General features: G+C 38.2%; 1 protein-coding gene across 1 annotated transcript; it reads right to left on the reverse strand.

Moving 5' to 3' along the window:
• Positions 1 to 5,584: 5,584 nt before the first annotated feature.
• On the reverse strand, positions 5,585 to 17,713 carry LOC121942542 (mitoferrin-2-like). Its single transcript, XM_042485778.1, has 4 exons — positions 17,232 to 17,713; positions 9,970 to 10,198; positions 9,149 to 9,205; positions 5,585 to 7,276 (listed from the first exon to the last, which is right to left on the reverse strand). Exons 1-4 carry the CDS (start codon positions 17,571 to 17,573, stop codon positions 6,693 to 6,695), a joined length of 1,212 nt encoding a protein of 403 aa, XP_042341712.1. The 5' UTR covers positions 17,574 to 17,713; the 3' UTR covers positions 5,585 to 6,692.

The following is a 17,713-nucleotide window of genomic DNA, read 5'->3' on the forward strand; positions in this document are numbered from 1 at the left end:
ACTATACATTTTAATTTGTTTTACTAGATGGTATATTATTTTATTATTTTTTAACATTTTTATCAATTATACTTTGTGCTGTTATGCTTTCATATAATTCAGAGTATTTTATTTATCATTATTAATTTATTTATCCATTTTCTATCTTTTTTATCTATAGGTTTTAAATCTGTTTTCCTCACTTATGGTTGTGTTTCCTAAGTTCCTGGTTTTAATGAGTACTCTTAGTGCTTTTATTCCTCACTTGCTTTTTTATCCATGTGCGTATGTGTGTAGGGCAGAGGGCTTTGTGATTATATTGTATGAAGCACTTTGTATTATTAGTTTTGCTTGGATGAAAAGTGTTAAACAAATAAAGTCTGACTGATTTCATAAAGCTGTGCACAGTAATTGGTGTGATATTTTGCTCTTGACCTCAGACAATAATAATGGAGATGATTTGAAAAAAGTCAAAAGACAAAGACAAGTTTGAGCAAACAGACCAACAAATGACAAAACTGTAAATTAAAACTGTAAAACTAGTTTTTAGTAGACGGTGTGTGTGGAGAGTAATCTATCACTGCAGGGGAAACACATTAATCATCCTCGGTGGCTTTCAGGGTTTGTTCCTCTGGAGTGGCCCGACTGTAAAACATGGCACTTCATAAAGCAGCCAACATGTGGGGGAACTAACGCTGCCACATGCCACCCTGCTACCCTCAATTATGATTAATGCCGTTTCTGCTAATCCTTAGTTATATGACACGAAGTAGCATCTATATTTTTGTGACCTGCAGGTGGAGCGTCACCGATGGAGAGATTATCATCAAACATTTTAACACAGAAGAAAAAGCATCTATCAGAGAGGATGGCAGGGAGGCGTGTTGGTCCACATCTTGTCTTTTTTACCTAAACATACACATAATCTGGATTTAGAGTGATGTGCAGAAGGTGAGTTGGGTTGCCGTCACCTCATTTGTCTTTGTATTTCTTCCACACACACGCCTGATGTTGACCTTGGCTCTGACCAGACCTGCTGCCGTGCGCCCTGCAGACGAGGGCCTGACCTCACTTGCAGAGACCTTCCTGTCCCGACTAAATGGATCACCTTACGTTTCAGAGCAGCGGCGCTGAAAAGGAAGAACAGAGGGAGGAAAAGGCGGTGGCAGGGAGGGGGGTGAAGTCAGAGGAGAGACGAGATGAAAGACAACATTTTAGCTTGTAGGCCGCGGGGAATGACAACAAACACGGGGCCTCGAGTGAAACAGGATCCTCTGCAGAGGGAAGGTGGAGGTGCTGCTTTCTGTCAGTCTGTCTGCCTGTCAGCTTTCAACCAGGAAGAACACAAAGATTAATCTCTGCAAAAAGACGTGCAACAGCCAGTTTACCTACGGAAGACCTGAGGGGACAAAAAATAACTATTTTGCAAACTTTTGATGTTGTATCATCCAAGTAAACATCCATTTCTTCAGTTTTTCCTTGTTCTTGAACAGGCTTAAATTTGGGACACGCGTCTATATAAGATGGGCTTTAAATCAATTTCACGCAAAACTGTTGCTCAGCAAAGATTGGAAAGGCAAATAGGCTACAGAAGACTGTAATGAGCGACTAAAGAAGAAATGACCCAGAAATTAGCGAGAAATCTGTTAAAAGTACAAGAAAATTAGCTTAAAAATGTAGATTTGGGGTGTTTTTTGTTGTCTGTATATTACTTTTTTGTCTGTCTGCTTGGTTTGTATGATAATCACTTTATTTTCTTTTTTACAAGTTTAAAAGAAATCAAATCAAATATGAAAAAGTTTCTCTGGTCAGGAAACACTCATTGTTTTGAAGAAATCTATATTTCCATTGATTTAGTTATTATTCATTAGGTATGGAACTTTTTTCAACTTGCTGGTTGTGTTTTAACAGTCTATAAAATATTCAGTTCAATTCCTTTGAAACCTGGATTGATATCAGTTTTCTTCCGCAGTGTTCAGATGTTTTTTGCAATCATTAAAACCTTTGAAACCTGAGCTGATTGGTTTGATTTCTTTTGAAAACATGGAAAAAAAGATAATGAGCAACTTGGCAAGAAGTGCCTCCTATTTTACAAAAAAATTGATAAAAGGTGACAAGAAAAATTATGAGATTAAAAAGGAAAAAGAGAAAATTAAAGAAAACTTTTATTTTCACAATTATATTAGATTTTTAAAAATATATTTTTGTACTTTTTTCTGGTCATTTCATTTTTTCCCCTGTGTTAGATTTCTTGTAAAGTTTCTCATTGCCTTCTTCTTATGGTGACAAATCATGCCAACTTGCTCAGGTTTCAAAGGGTTGAAAACTGAAAAAAAGTGAACTGAAACCAATGAATGTTTGGCATTTTCTTGATATATGCCTTAAACTGCTGATCAATTAACAAAATGTCCCACAATTTACAAGAAATGAATAAAAGGTGATAATAACAATGACAAATAAAAAGATATATACATATATATACATACATATATATAATAATAAATGTATATATATATATATATATATATATATATATATATATATATATATACATTTATTACAGTTATTGTACAAAATATTTTACATATTATTTTACCACTTTTCTCTTGGTTATTTCTATTCCTGTTTTGTTGGTTTTTTAATCTTTTTTTTTTATTTACAGGATTTTTTTTGGTAACTTCAACTAATTTAGTATTTTTTTTTTTGCTATTTTTGGGGGTGGGTTTTGGGTTGGATTTCTTGTAAAGTTGCTCACTGCTTTCCTCTTATGGTCTTTAAAGAAATAAGGCCAATTTGCTCAGGTTTCAAAGGGTTAAAAACAGAAGAAAGTAAGTTGAAACCGGTGAATGTTTGCTAGACAAATTCTTTTTAACAATTAATCAATTGGCAAACTTTTTGGCATCTTTCTGCCCCATCAATTAATCAAATTTATTTTTTAATTAATCCTAATTTTAAAAAAGCATCTCTACTGTCACCTCTGAGCTTCCGTAGTTTCGGTTTCCTGTCTTTAGCAAAACAAACGATTACTGCTGCAAGTAAACACTGTCAGTGGTTTTTAGCTGATGTAAATCATTATGGAAGAGGTCTGATCTTTGAAGAGTTGGCCATCATTCCTTTTGGGTTGTCATAACATTGCAGAGATCTGTGCACACTAACTAACAGATTTGTCAGTGCGGGTCATGCCTGCGTCAGCGACTCCTGCTGGTTGGTTGTGACGCCTGCGGCATTAAAGCTGCGCTGGTCGTCTTGCACGTGTCGTCTCAGCATCTGCAGAAACGTCTGGTCGCACTGAAACTTTCCAAACAGCTCGGCCCTAATAGAAAGCTTCAAGCGGAGAGAAATTGTTAAACATTAGATGACAAACTACAAGCACCACTGTGGCAAAATAAAACAGGGAATTTTGAGAAAGCTAAAGGGAAAGATGTTTTCTGATTCACCTGCAGACATATATCAGACTTAAGGGGGAAAAAAGGTCACCACGTGGAAGGAAAGGAGTGAAAAAGGAAGACAAGAAGACAAATTGTAATTTCTCTCAGCGCTTTGAGAGCCAGCACCAAGAGAAGACCCTGCTTCTGCGAGGAGCTGCCTTAGCGAGTTTATTTACAATTCACAAAATACAGGTGTCGCTCTCAAACAGTGTTCAAGCATTTCACATTAGTGCCGTCATTCGACAAAACCACAAGTTCCTCCTCTCCTGCGTCTCCCTCTAATGCTCTCAGTCTTTGGTTTCCCAATTTTGAAACTTGGCTTCACATGAGCAAACACTCCTACAATCATTTTTTTAAATACTCTTTACCCATTCAATAATTTTCCACTCTCACATGGTCTGTCTGAATTTGAAATAATCCAGTTTTTTTTTCTTTGTTGCTACCTTCCAGGGGAGGATTTCTGCAGGCTTTCTACAAAAACCTGAATTTACAAGCTTAGTCTTGATAAAACTCTTCAGTTTCATATTTGTATAGTTCAACGTAACTTTAAAACTTAGCTGGTTAGAGTTTGGGTTCATCTATATTTGTCCATATATATATTTTATGTACAATTTCATCCTCTTTTATGGCTTCAAAACGCTATATTACATCTCTATCTGAGGATCTCATTGTAGTAGTTGTGCGTTGGATGTATGGCGGCTAACTGAAGGCATGTGCACACGTAAAGTTATTCTGTGTATTTGTTCAAATGTTACTTTTTTAAATCCTAACAATGATGAAGTTTCTATTAAGTGCTTGAATGCTGTTTAAAAAAAAAAAACACAAAATAAAACTAAACATAAAAGTGATTGTCAAAGGTGAATACTCATGCTGTTTCTGTTCATTCTCCATGAGATTTTTGCTCTAAAACAACACATAAGCACTGTTTTTCTTGTTTGTAATGCTTACATTTTGCTTTAGAACAAAAATCTAATATCAAATGTACCAGCATGAGTCTACAAACCTAACATTAATGTGTCCATCACCCTACTGGCTGCATCCGGAGACGATCTGCAGCCTTAAATTGTGCGTGAATTCGAAAGCACCGGTGCAAAAATACTGATGTGACAACATGAAAACTTGATGCAAAAGCCTGTTTCATACTGAGAAGTTTTACTGTCTGATGCTGACCAGAAAAAGAAATCAAATTATTTTGACCCACTTTTATATTATGTTACTGCATTTTACTCTGAAGGACAACGCAAAGTGGATCGCTCAGTTAGGCCTGTCACAATAATTACGTTACTAACTTAAAAAACGGAAATGACATCTGCCGTTTTATTTGTGTGAGTGTATCCCCCTTTTAATTATCATATATCCCCTCTCTAAATTCGGATGTTTTCTCAGATCTGAACAGGCAGAATATATCTTGAGTTTTTCCTCAGCTGCAGTTTGAGGTGTCGCAAGATGAATCATTGATCAGTAGATCCTGTCACAGCTGATCAGACTAATGGATGAGATCAGCAGCTGCAGTGGAGGCAAGAAAAAGCAAACTTTAAGACCAAGCTCAATGAATGGTTGAGTTTCATTTTTGCTGCTGCTCGTCTGTGTTCGGTGTGCTGCAACAGCATATATATATATATATATATATATATATATATATATATATATATCAACAGTACTTCTGCTGAATGGTCCAGCTCCTTCAATATAAAATCAATACGCTGCAGCAGATGTTTTAATTGTGGCAAATCACCACAAATAAATGGATATGTGGGGAAATCCTGCATTTCAAAGACAATTTGGAGCTACTTCTTTAAAAAGGTACAATAATTTCATCTGAACTTTCTTGTATTTTAACTACTTTTTTAAAAATATGCTTTATATTTTTTGTATTCAAATTCCAATGTCTGAATATTCTTCATAAAATTGCTGTTTGAAAGGGTGTATTTTTATGATTATGATATTATGATATAATAGTGACATAAAATGGTCTATCGACAAAAATATGGATTATCGAAATTATTTTTCGTCCCACAAAAGTAGTTATTGTGACAGGCCTGAGTTGAGTTTAAGTCGCCGCTGAGCTCTGTGGCACTCATCCAGTCCCTGTAAAAAAAAAAACACACACACACACACACACACACACACACACACACACACACACACACACACACACACACACACACACACACACACACACACACACACACACACACACACACACACACACACACACACACACACACACACACACCTGCTCCACTGTTAAATCCTTGAGTATTTTTCAATCCAAAACTAATTTAGAATTTTAAGTTATTCCTTTTCTTTCAAAATAAATCGTCTTTAATATATTTTTGCTCCTTCCTCTGAGTGGAGCGTTACTTTACATCACAAGTTTTATTAAATTAATTGTATATTGCTGATTCTGTAACCTCCACGAGTTTGTCCAGTTGTTAAATGTTTGAGCTGTGCGCCCCCCTGTGGTCAGAATATGGTAGTTCATACTTTCCAAAAGTGCAACATGTGCAGTGAAGAGAGAGACATTAACCCAGTTCTTAAATTCTTTTTTTTTTGTTTTGGCGCTGTACTCAAAAACACTGGATTGCAAGCATGAGGTTAAAGTACTGAATTTCAAATCAGTTTCAAGTGTAGGATTTCTAGCCCTTTTTTATCCATTTGTGGGGTTTGTATAAAAAATGCTACAATTTCTACACAGTTCATTTAAAGTGAATGTTAACACCCTCAAATTAAAGCTCTAAATCAGCACTTTAACATCAGTTATTTTTAATCCAACGCACTTGAGTTCAGAGCCAAAACAAACAGTCTAAAATGCACTAAAGGTGGTTGATGAGACGCGAGCGTTTCTTTGTTTAAATGGCAAAATTCAACTTTGCTTTATAAATAAGAAGCTTTTTGAAAGCCAATACAGGGAGCCTTTCAAATTGAACACTAGTGAAAAATAGTTAAAGCATTGCAATTTAGGGAATCACGACTTCCTGTCAGCCATCTAAAGGCTCTTTTCTTACCAATGCGCACTGAGGGATATTTTGTCAACCCCACATAAAATAAGTAAAGTATTCCTGACAAGCTGTTCTCTAAAGTTGTACGTTCCCTCCCCTGCTATTAACTAGATCCGACCGCGCTTCATAGATCTCAGTAAACAAAATAAAAAGTTTGCTCAAAGAATCTAAAATTCTGGAGCTTTTCAAACCTTTAGATGTTTAGTGATCAATACCGATAACCGTGTTCGGTACGGTGCAATAACCCTTTGTGTTGCCAATACTCGATCCTACTGCCAGGTGGTCATTTGTCGCCGTCACGATCTCCACGCAGCCGCCTCTCGTGCTGGCGCTTGGTGATGATGTATTTGAAGAACTCGTAGACGGACCAGCTGATGGCTGTGGAGGGCATCTGGTAGATGATCCGGGCTTGGACGCCTTTAAAGAAGGCCGGCATGCCTCCCATTCTGTACACCGTCCGAAATGCCTCGCCAAGACCAGAGATGTGGCGGCTGCCGGTGGCGGCGGCTGCACCAACCGCTCCGGCCGCTGCAGCCTCGGCCTGGATCACATGTATGGTCTGAGCCTCCTGAGTGTTGAGGAGGGTCTTGCAGACGTCGAGAGGAGTGGTGGCAGCGGCGGCCAGAGCTCCGGCCAGCGCGCCCGACACAACGTGAGAGGAAGGGTTGTACTGTCTGTGGGGGTTGAGGAGCTCCTGGAGGTACTCGTAGGTCATGAAGTGGAGCGCCTGGAACGGTATGTTCATGGTCAGCTGGGTGGTGTAGCTTCGGTAGAAAGCGGCCGGGCCGTCGTGCCTCAACAAAGAGCCCACACAGTCAAGCACGCCACGGTACGGAGAGTTAAACATCTGCATTCTCTGTTTCACAACTGAGGAGGGAAAAGAGGGGAAAAACCCAATTACATATTTTACAAGATTCAACATGGGACTGAAATAAAGGAACACTAGAAAGAAAGGGAAGAGTAACCAAGTGTTGCCTCAAAGACATTTTTTTCTTAATACAATAAATAGCAACAACGAGTTGAACACAAACAAAAAATAAAAACCTGTTAAACAGAATCATTAAAAGCCAAATTCTTTAACATAGAAGAATAGAAACATAACGACTCCTTTAATCATATTTAATAAGCCTTTCGTTCATCAGAATGTGCTTCTTGTCGTCTTAGGGGACGATCACACAGAGACGCGTTGCTAGAAAAGCCTCGCCAGCAAAACCACTGTTCCCTGGGGTACAGCGCACCTGTCGGGCGCTCCTCTCTTGCTGCTGAGTGATGTGTTTTTTCTGACAATTTTGGGGCACGCATAAAAGTTAAAAATATTTTCAACTTTTTAGCTCAAGGTGCAGAGTCGCACCACTCGTCAGTGTCAATTTTTGACCAGATGCGTGATGCGTCTCGATGTGATCAGCCCCTTATCCATCCATCCATCCATCCATCCATCCATCCATCCATCCATCTGTCCATGCGTCATCCGTCCATCCATTTATCCATCCATTTGTCCACACATCCGTTTCTGTCTATGCATCCATCCATCCACTCATCCTTTAAGATTCTTTTTAACCCTATTTAAGACGGATCTTGACTCTTTCAAACATCGCTGGTCAGTATCATATCTGTGGTCCCTTGCAGAGGTAAGTTTGATGAAAGAATATGGTTATTTGAGTGAGTTAGGCTAATCTATATTTTACCAACGAGCACGTGTAAGTGCAAACTATCAGGTTCAGAGGAAGGTTTTAACATTTCTAACATATGAAATGTGGACTTTTACACAGAAAGGTTTGACTCATTTTGTCACAAAGAAACTAGAAGATGTATAATTTAAACTGTGACACATTTTTCCAGTGAAACAGAATATTTGAGAGGTGCACAGTCACAGAAGAGATTTAAATCAAATCCTTAACATTGGATTTGGAAATGAAAACAAAGGTTTTGCTCCCTGCTATCCAGTCACACACCTCTTCCCATCTCAAGCCTGAATCTCGATTAGCTACAACAACCCACAGACCGTTTATATGACCGGTGTGGCTTGCTGGCCGCCAAGAGTCTCTTGATGGGCCGACCTTTGTAAAAACACCTGAGTGCCGGATGAGTTTAACAACTGCAACTGTTCTACAGAAAGAGAAAAGACGGGATCTTTCGTAAAAATACTCTTGATAATGAATTCTTCATAAATCTGGCATATAATGGGAGATAAATGATCAATGAACACTGAGACATTGGATTCAAACCGGGGAAATGAATTTTTCATTGCATAGGGACTTCAGACAATGCAATTACTTTAAAGGCCTATTATTCGTATAATGTACTTAAGACATTAAAAGGACCTGCAGACATCCTGTAAGAATCTTATGTATTTTAAGAAATATTAAGATTACCATTAAATTATGAATAAATTTTGTTAAGGAACTTATTTTTTTCAAATAATGCAAAATATATTAAATCTTTATAAATTACGCATTCTGACTATTTTGTAAAAACAAATTTCAAAGTGAATATGGCTCTGATGGACTGATTTGTTTCTGTAACATTTAGGTTAAAGGCTTTTCAGTGACACATCTCAGAGTCTGCAGCTCCACCAAGTGTCTTGATGGTAGAACAGCACCATCAGAGGGATTTTCTATAAGAGTCTGTGAACAACAGTAAGTCTTTACTGTGCAGAATGTACGTCGTGTGTGTGTGTGTGTGTGTGTGTGTGTGTGTGTGTCAGGTGGGCTAATAGAGGCAAAGAACAGGAGGTGTTACCTTCGGCTGGGTTCATGGTGGCGTCGTGCAGCACCGTGGCCATGCAGCCCGCCACGCCTGCAGAACAGAGAAAACAGCGGAGGAAGTTAAAGCCTCAACCACAACAACCTTCTCGCTTATAAACAAACTGAGAATCACTGTATCACTTTGTGCACAAAACGTGCTTTTTCAAAATCAGGCTTTAAAAATTATTATATATTACTATTTTCTACTTTCATTTAGTGAATTATTTTAACCAACATCAGTTCCAAATATAAATATTTTTTTTCATTCATTTTAATAATTTAAATCCTTTAAATTGCAGGTTTTTGTCATGATGCCACTACGTTATTAGATTTAAAATACACAAAAAATGAACTATTTTCAATATGCTTTATGCAAAGTGGATTTTTTCTTTTATCACAGTCTGGGATATGTCAATGATTAGCAGCAACATTGACTGTTACAGTGAACCTAGTGGAAAAAGCAGGCCTTTTTTCCATATTTCAAATATGGTAAAAAAAAATGTAAATGGCAGAAATTACAAATTCCAAGGCAAAAGCCCAGACGACACCCAGAAATAATACAATGCATGTTTTTATGCTTTTCTTGGCTGTGGAATCAAAAATTACAGTTTGAATTGGATTCAATGGCACATTTTTGCACTTAACAATATGAATGTAACAATTTTGTTAACACAGTGTATTTTAGACTTTTTGTAGGAGCTGAGCTGGAAATTGCAGGATTAAACAAAAATACACAATCTTGTCAAAATCTATGCCAAAAGATGCATGAACACAGCCAAAATTATCAAAAAATGAGGAATGAAAAGCACATCTTACCATTTGCAAAGTGGCTGTTGGTTCCGGGATGAATGGCATCACTTAGCGTGAACTTGATCTTTTCGTAACAGGCAAAGTAGAGCGCATGGGCAGGCCCCGCCCCCACCGCCAGCACATTTACACCTCGGATTGGCCGCCACACGCCCTCGGTCCGCACAATCTGCCGCAGGGCGTCCATCACGTTCCTGTAGCGCGCTCCGGGCTCGGGGTGCAGGCTCTGCATGCGAGTCTGTGAGAGAAACAAGCACACATAAAAATAACATTTTAATCCAAATTATTTCCACAGAGAATCTGCAAAGTTCTCATAATAATTCAAAACTTTTTAATTCTTTTGACATGCGTCTGATGTTCTTACAGAATGAGAACAGAACAATTTGCATTTTCAAACATATTCATATTATTGCATACAGTTTGCATACAGAGTTATATTATTGCATACAGAGTTTGAATAACATGCATATCAAAACTCAGGATGTCAAGTGTCCTGATATTTCTTATACAAGATGATTGATAATGAAAACAGTAGACAAAACAAGCTTGAAAACCACAACAGGAAGCAGTTTCACCACTGTTTCACCACAGTGTGTCCCAATTTCAAGTAGTTTGTGTCCCTGAAGAGTCTACATCTCGGTCTGACAACAAGAACTTCAGCCCACACATTTAAGATGTTTACGACTTTGATTTTAAACTTAGACACAAGCGACTGCAGTCAAGGTCGCCAGCCACAGACCACACGAGAACTGCGAGTGGTGTACGCAGGCAGGAAGTGGTGCATAACAAAACGCAGCCTACCACTTGCATTGCTCAGATAAGAAGTAGTGTTTGCTAATGAACAAGGAACATCAGTGAATCTGTGCATGGCTGAATGAAGCCACCAAATACCAGAGCTAAGAACAAAACCCAGAATCTCCAAACCAAGATGGCGCAATCTTAAAATTTTTCATAACGGCAAGTAAATTGCCCCTGCCTACACCCTCCCCACAGGGTAAATATTTACAGCAGAGGAGGGAGAACGGCTGCCTCCCGAAAGCTTAGTGCACGGACTTTCCTGCGCCCCGCTTCTGGGAAATGGTAACTCACATGGAATGTGCCCAGTCATCCAGGATATGAGCTGTGTATTCAAGTCTGGTGGTATTTTGTCTTTTTTAGGTTTTGGAGGGCCAAGCGGGGAGATTGCTTAATCCAAGAGCCAGACAGCTCCACCAAAACCAGAGTCAGGTGTCAGTGAATAAATAACAAAACAGAGGGCTTGGCGTTAATGCCACTTTTTCACATGGTAACCCAGTATCTTGACATAAATCTTATTTAGACTCTGGGGAAGTACAGCAGCCGAAGCTTGCATGCAAACAAGACAGCTGGAGCTATTTTAAAGCTGCATTTGTCAAGATATAAAAATCACGAGGACCTCAGTCATGCAAATGACTGCTAAAAGGCAAATATCGGGATGGAGTTATTGACTCATGAATGTGGCATATGGTGTTACGTATTACGAATTGCCAAGGGGAGGTGAAGGAGTCCATGTTAAATATATGCAGTGTTTGACGCCACAACATCTGAACAGGAGTTGTTTTCAACTTTGGTAGCTGTGGTGATTTCTGTGCCTTCAAAAGGTACTTTGCATTATTACTTTATTTTGTGGATTACTAGTATTTCCGTTATAGTTCTACTGCATGTTCTCTGTGTCTCTAAAAGGGATACTTCACCCTTGTGGGAGTGACCACATATGAGGGATTTCTATGAGGTGATAGTCCATGAATCCACAGAGGAATCGTGGATTCAAAACTTCTGGAAGATCCGCTCAACGTTTGAAGAGTTATGAAATGCAATAACAGCTCTTGTGGCTCCTGCTGCATCATGAGGGAGCCAGTTCCTACCAACAAGTGCATCATGTGACCTATTAAGGCCAAAAAAGTGTTTCCACTGAAATAGGGCAAAATATATCTTTTTTTGAATCGACTGAAATACCACCTTACGCAAGCGTAAAAACTTTTTTGCCATAAATGGGTATTTTTTCAAAACTGACATGTTTCCTTTAGGCGGATTTTATATTAGCAATTTAAAATTGCACAGTTTGAGGGTAAATGGAAACCTGCCTGTTGTGGGTAGAAACTGTCCTCCATCTAACCAGTGCCTTGTTTCCAGATTATGTAATTTATGTCATTTGGCAGCATTTTGTTGGCTCTTGGGGCTGTTGATGGAACTTCAGTCTGCACTTCTGCATTTTCGTATTGCCCACCAACCTCCACCACCACTTACTCAAAGAGTATATAGCTGATCAAATATAAAGCAAGATTCTGTTACGGAGTTGCGTATGTATTGCCTCAGATGTTTTCAGAAACATTAGCTTACCGCATAACTGTGATACCAGAACTGGTTGGCCGCCATTTTTTCACACAGACCTGCCCACATTACTTTTCTCTGTTTTTTTCTGTTTATGTTGCACCAATTTCAAAGACATTTGCATTTTTCTACTGCATAGACAGCCTAGTTTCATGTGAGGGCCTTCTTTATTTTGGTGAAATACTTCTTTTGGTTTGCAATTGGCCTGCAGGATGACAGACACTAACATCTGCAACTAAATATTAATCTTCAACCTGGCAACCACAGCTGGCTCAAACCTCACTTAGTAACAAAAGATCTTTGATTTGACTGGATGGCGAAGGAGTAATACTGTTAACATATACTGTCCACGCAGCCTGCAGAGCTGCAGTTTGTCTCTGCGCTCAAGTTGGTCAAGCAAGTCTCATGAGTGAAATAACAGATATCATTCGCTGGGTCATTGCCATTACAAGGACAGTGCCAGTGTTTTATTTTTATCTTTGTACCAAATGTCGTTCATCTTTCTCTTTAATATTATTCCTGTTGGTGTCTCACCACTATTTGAGAAAATGACTATTTCATAGTAAGACGAAACTTACAATGAACAATTTTATATTAAACATCCCATTATTCTTTGCTATCACACTGTTACGGGAAGCAACAAACCAATCTACAAGGAAGTAGATCTGTAACATGCATGTGTCTTTACAGACATCATCGTCACGCCCATGTCCTGGAATTTGACGTGTCATTGCTGTCATTGCGGAGAAAACAATTTATTTCCTGCCAAGTTTGAAACAGTGAGGCCTAAGTCTGTATTTTCTATTTGTGATGAAAAATGTTTCTTTCTGTCTAGTTATGTCTAGCAGATCAGTGTTTTGTAAGTGGTACGACACACCTGCTGCTTATCAGTCAGTAATAGAAACACAGGTGTTTGCTTACTCTACTATAGGACATTAAGGAACAGGACATCTTGTTAAAATATGTTTAAGTATGGTTTATAATGTTATAAGAGTTGTTTTAGCCATGCACTAATACCCTGAAAGAGGGCATTTTAAGTGTGTTTGACCAAAATCTGGTTGATAAAAAGTAAATGATTAACACTGTTTCAACATGGAAAAAACGATTTATAAATACAGGGTACCAACACATAACATTTAACAATGAATTTTCAAAACCTTTCAGTAGCATTTGACCCAATTTCCACGGCTTTATTTAAGTACTGGCTGTCAACATTACCATGACAATGATATCAAATAGGAAAATTATTATGTTTAAGGTTTAATCTCAGGTTAGGGTCACTATAACAATCTCAAAATAGATTATATTCTACCAAACTAAAATTTTATTGATGAAGAACATCAGCAATAGATGTGAGTGCAATTTCACATGTATTTGAATTCTAAAATTAGTCTGCTATTGGAGGTGCAACTCTGTAAAAGACTTTCAAGAAATGAGGAAATAGACTTTGAAATTTGTGAAAAGAACAAACAAGACGTAGATAGAAATGTTGGTCAACCTGCTGTGAAGCAACAAGGAACTAAGACTGTAAAAAATTGAGAAATCTTGGGATAAAGGAAGCTGACCACAAAACGATGCTGTCATTAAAAAAAATATATATAGCACACTTCCTCCTATTTCAACAGCGTGGCTGATACAGGCAGCTACAGTATGGACTGAGGCGTGGACTGAAAAATTATGGGAGAACAGACCAATAAAAAATGTCTTCTCCTAAACTGCAGTCACATTTCTTAATTTTGTGCTAATTTAAATCCAGTCCATGGCAACCATTTACAAGACAAACAAAACATCAACCAAGTAGGTTCTTGTTTGACCAAGATTTCATAACCTGCCATCCTTTGATGGCTGGTCCTTAGCTTGAAGTCAGGAGTACAGGTTAAATTGTTCCTAATTTTTCAAAAATGTGGAACTCATGTTAACGTTTGTGTATGGCAAGATGTTTTAACATACAATGATGTTCCTTAACTACCAACATTACAATCCGCATATAAACTAATGCTTTTTTGACAAGTTCTTGTGTGATGTTTTAAAATGCCATTATTTATCTATTACAATAGGACAAATAACATAAATTCAATATATCTTAATTTAAACTTTTGATAATCAGAAATAAGTTTTCTATCCAAGTAGAAAGTAATATTTTCAGCCCCATAACAAGGCAACCTGCTGAGCATAATGTGACTGATGCAACAGTCTGCAATGGGAACTGGCCTTGTGAATAATGGAGTGATCAGGTTAGAGGCCATTTTGCCAAAAAGTGCTATGAACCGGAGGAGCTTATCATTTAGGAATTTGTAGAGAACAAGAGCATTGTTAGATTGACCAATGAGAACCATTTGTTCTTTATCTTCTGATACAACACGAGGAACTGAACAACAGTCTGGATTACAGAGTACCAATGTGTGCCAATGTCCTAAGAGCGACCAGCTGTAGACACCAAGAATAATTTGCATTTGGCATAAATAACTGCTTCTAACCCTTGAAACCTGAATAATTTGGCTTGATTTCTTCAATAAACATGGGAAGAGGGCAACAAGCAACTTAACAGAATTGGCCAAAAAATTAACAAGAAATTACTAAAAAGTTACATGAAAATTAACTTAAAATAGGCAACAAGGAAAAGAAAATAAAAACAAAAAAGGAAGGAAAAAAATGACCTCACTTTTTTTTCCTGTAACATATTTCTAAATATATAATTATGAGAATCATAAATATAGTTTTCTGGATATTTTCAATCATTTTTTGATACTATCAATAATTCTGCCAAGCTTATTTTTAGATTATTTTGTCTGCGGGACATTTCTTGCCAAGTTGCTCATAATGTTTTTTCCTTTGTTTTTGAAAGAAATCAAACCAATGTTCTCATATTTCAGATGTTAAAGGGACTGATAGTTTTGACAAGTCATTCGCCATTCCAGTTTGTGGGTCTTTGTGGTGAAAACTGGGTTATAGCCTCAGTGCAATAGCTTTTAGGGAAAAAAAACTCCAGGGTTGAGTTATGTTTCAGGTTCAATCGTTGCAAGATTGGAGAGTTAACTTTCAAAGTCCAAAAAGAGTGGTTAGTTTGAGTTGCTCATATTCAGGCCAAATAAAAGGTTCCTCATTTGACACAGAGTATCTGTGTTGCAATTGTGTACAGTCTGTGCCAATATGCTTATCTATATAGAATAGTGTTTTCATAATCAGTGTACAGGAAATTAATGTCCTTCTCTGTTTTGTACAACAGGAAATAACTAACATAAACGTACACATAAGCAAACCTCTTCCCAGAATTTTTTTCCCCTCTCTCTTTTTTCCCCCCACTTGTATGCTCTTCAATTTTTGTTGTATGCTGCATTATGGGGACAGTGTATTTGTACACTACACTCTAAATAAAATGAATTTATTCTGCATCACAAGATATTTTATGTATTTATTATTGTAGTCTTTCTGCAGTGTAAGCATGCTGCATACTCTTTTTTAGGAAATAGTACATATCGTGTAACTCAAGAACATGAACTGTCATGGTTGGGTAATCATTAAACTATCCAGTTGTGTCATCTATATTGGTTTACAGTACATGTACACACGCAAATATGACTGATTGATAAGAAAATGGTGTATCACACACCCCTCTGCTAAGCCATGGTATGTTATTTCAAAGAATTTATCCATTTATACTGTCAGCCACTGATCCAGTGACTCATGACCCATCAATGTTAATTATTTACTAGTATTTCTTCACTGTGGACTTTCCACATGACATCTTTTGACAGTTTGGAAAACTAAATTCTCAGTGTTGTCCTGTAATCATAATAAAATAATAATGCATCTTTGTTAAGATGACCTATGCTAACTTGTTTAGTTTGTCTAGATGAGGTTTAGATGCTGAACCTCTTTTTCCACCTAGTGCACACAGCAAATGCTAAATCCTTGTTATTTCAGCTTTTGGCAGGTCTTACTTTACCAATACTTCCAGTAGCAGAATGTCACTAAGTACATTTACTCAAGTTTAGTGCCCAAATACAAATTTAAGGTACATGTACTTAAAAAACTTTTGTGCCACTTTATACTTTTACTTACTACTACTTCACTACATTAATCTGACAGCGTTAGTTACTAGTTAATTTATGACTTATGGTTTTTGTATAAAAAAGTTTATAAATTATAATATTTTATGATAAATTAATCTACCCAACAATTTATACAAAACAGATATGAGATATTCTTACCTGATAATGCTTAGTTTTACCTACGTAACATTTACAAAGCTGGACTTTTACTGTCATTGGAGCATTTTCAGTGTGGTATTAGGACTATTGTTTAATTACGGGAACTGAATACTTCCTGCACCACTAAATATTGCCAAAAACTAATTATTATGTGTTTAAAAAGTGGTAGGACTCGAAATAAAAAAGCACTTACAATGTCGCTCTCAAACGCTAGTGACATGTGGCCCTGTCTGATTGAATTACAACTGTGAAATTTGAGATTTATGATGCCACTGAAGAGCAGGAGAGAGACATGTCATTTAAGGTTGTGTCCGATAACGGAATCATCGCATGAGCTGTAAGCGGTAGCAGGCTAGTGCATGTAGCATGTTAGCTAAAATGAGATAATAAGCACCTGACAGTTTATTATTACACAACCGTCTACTAAAATGAGAGCTGAACTGCGACACACACATATCCAGTCGTGTATGAATTTTCACTCTTACCACATTTAGTTGCGTTATTTCCTTGTTTAGGTAACGTTGGTTAGTTAACTGACCTCTGTTAGCAAGGTTACCCCGCTGTTAGCTTTTAGCCTACTCGAGCTCAGGCTTGTGTTCGGGCCTAGCTGTTACGTTAGCTCTGCGCTTAAATAGCCGCTCAGTGTGACATAAACAGGGCCTGGACGCATTTCTACATACGCAGAATATTGAATATTTGTGTTTTTAATACCTTGACACAGTCGACTGGGTACATAAGGCAGTGCTCCATGATCCCAGCCACGGCTCCTGCCAGCATGTGAGTGCTGGTGGCTGCTCCCTGAGGCAGCCCCTCATAGTCTATTTCTGGCTCCACGGAGATCGAGGTCTCCGGAGTTGCTCGAAGCAGCACCGGGGAAAAGTCCTGCTCCCCTGCCATTCTCGGTGAAAGAGACCCAACAAATCCTCCCGTTGCATCCAGAAGCCTGCCGCCCAGCCATCGAAACTCTGCCCCGGCTGCAGCGCCCGAAACCCGGCTGTCAACGCTCGGTGTTTCCACGGACGTTCGCCGGGACAAGAAGCCGTCCGCTTCCATAAAGAGTTTAGTCCGTGCAAAATATTCGAGTCGACGACTTCGGCGACCCGCCTGTTGGTGTTCCCGGTAGTTTAATTAGTTTCCCAGCCGACCGGAGAGAGTTGGCGGGTCGCTGCTTCTGCGCGGCAGGCAGCTGAGGA

This window comes from Plectropomus leopardus, chromosome 4 (assembly GCF_008729295.1).
Source record: "Plectropomus leopardus isolate mb chromosome 4, YSFRI_Pleo_2.0, whole genome shotgun sequence".
NCBI classification, from domain to species: domain Eukaryota; kingdom Metazoa; phylum Chordata; class Actinopteri; order Perciformes; family Serranidae; genus Plectropomus; species Plectropomus leopardus.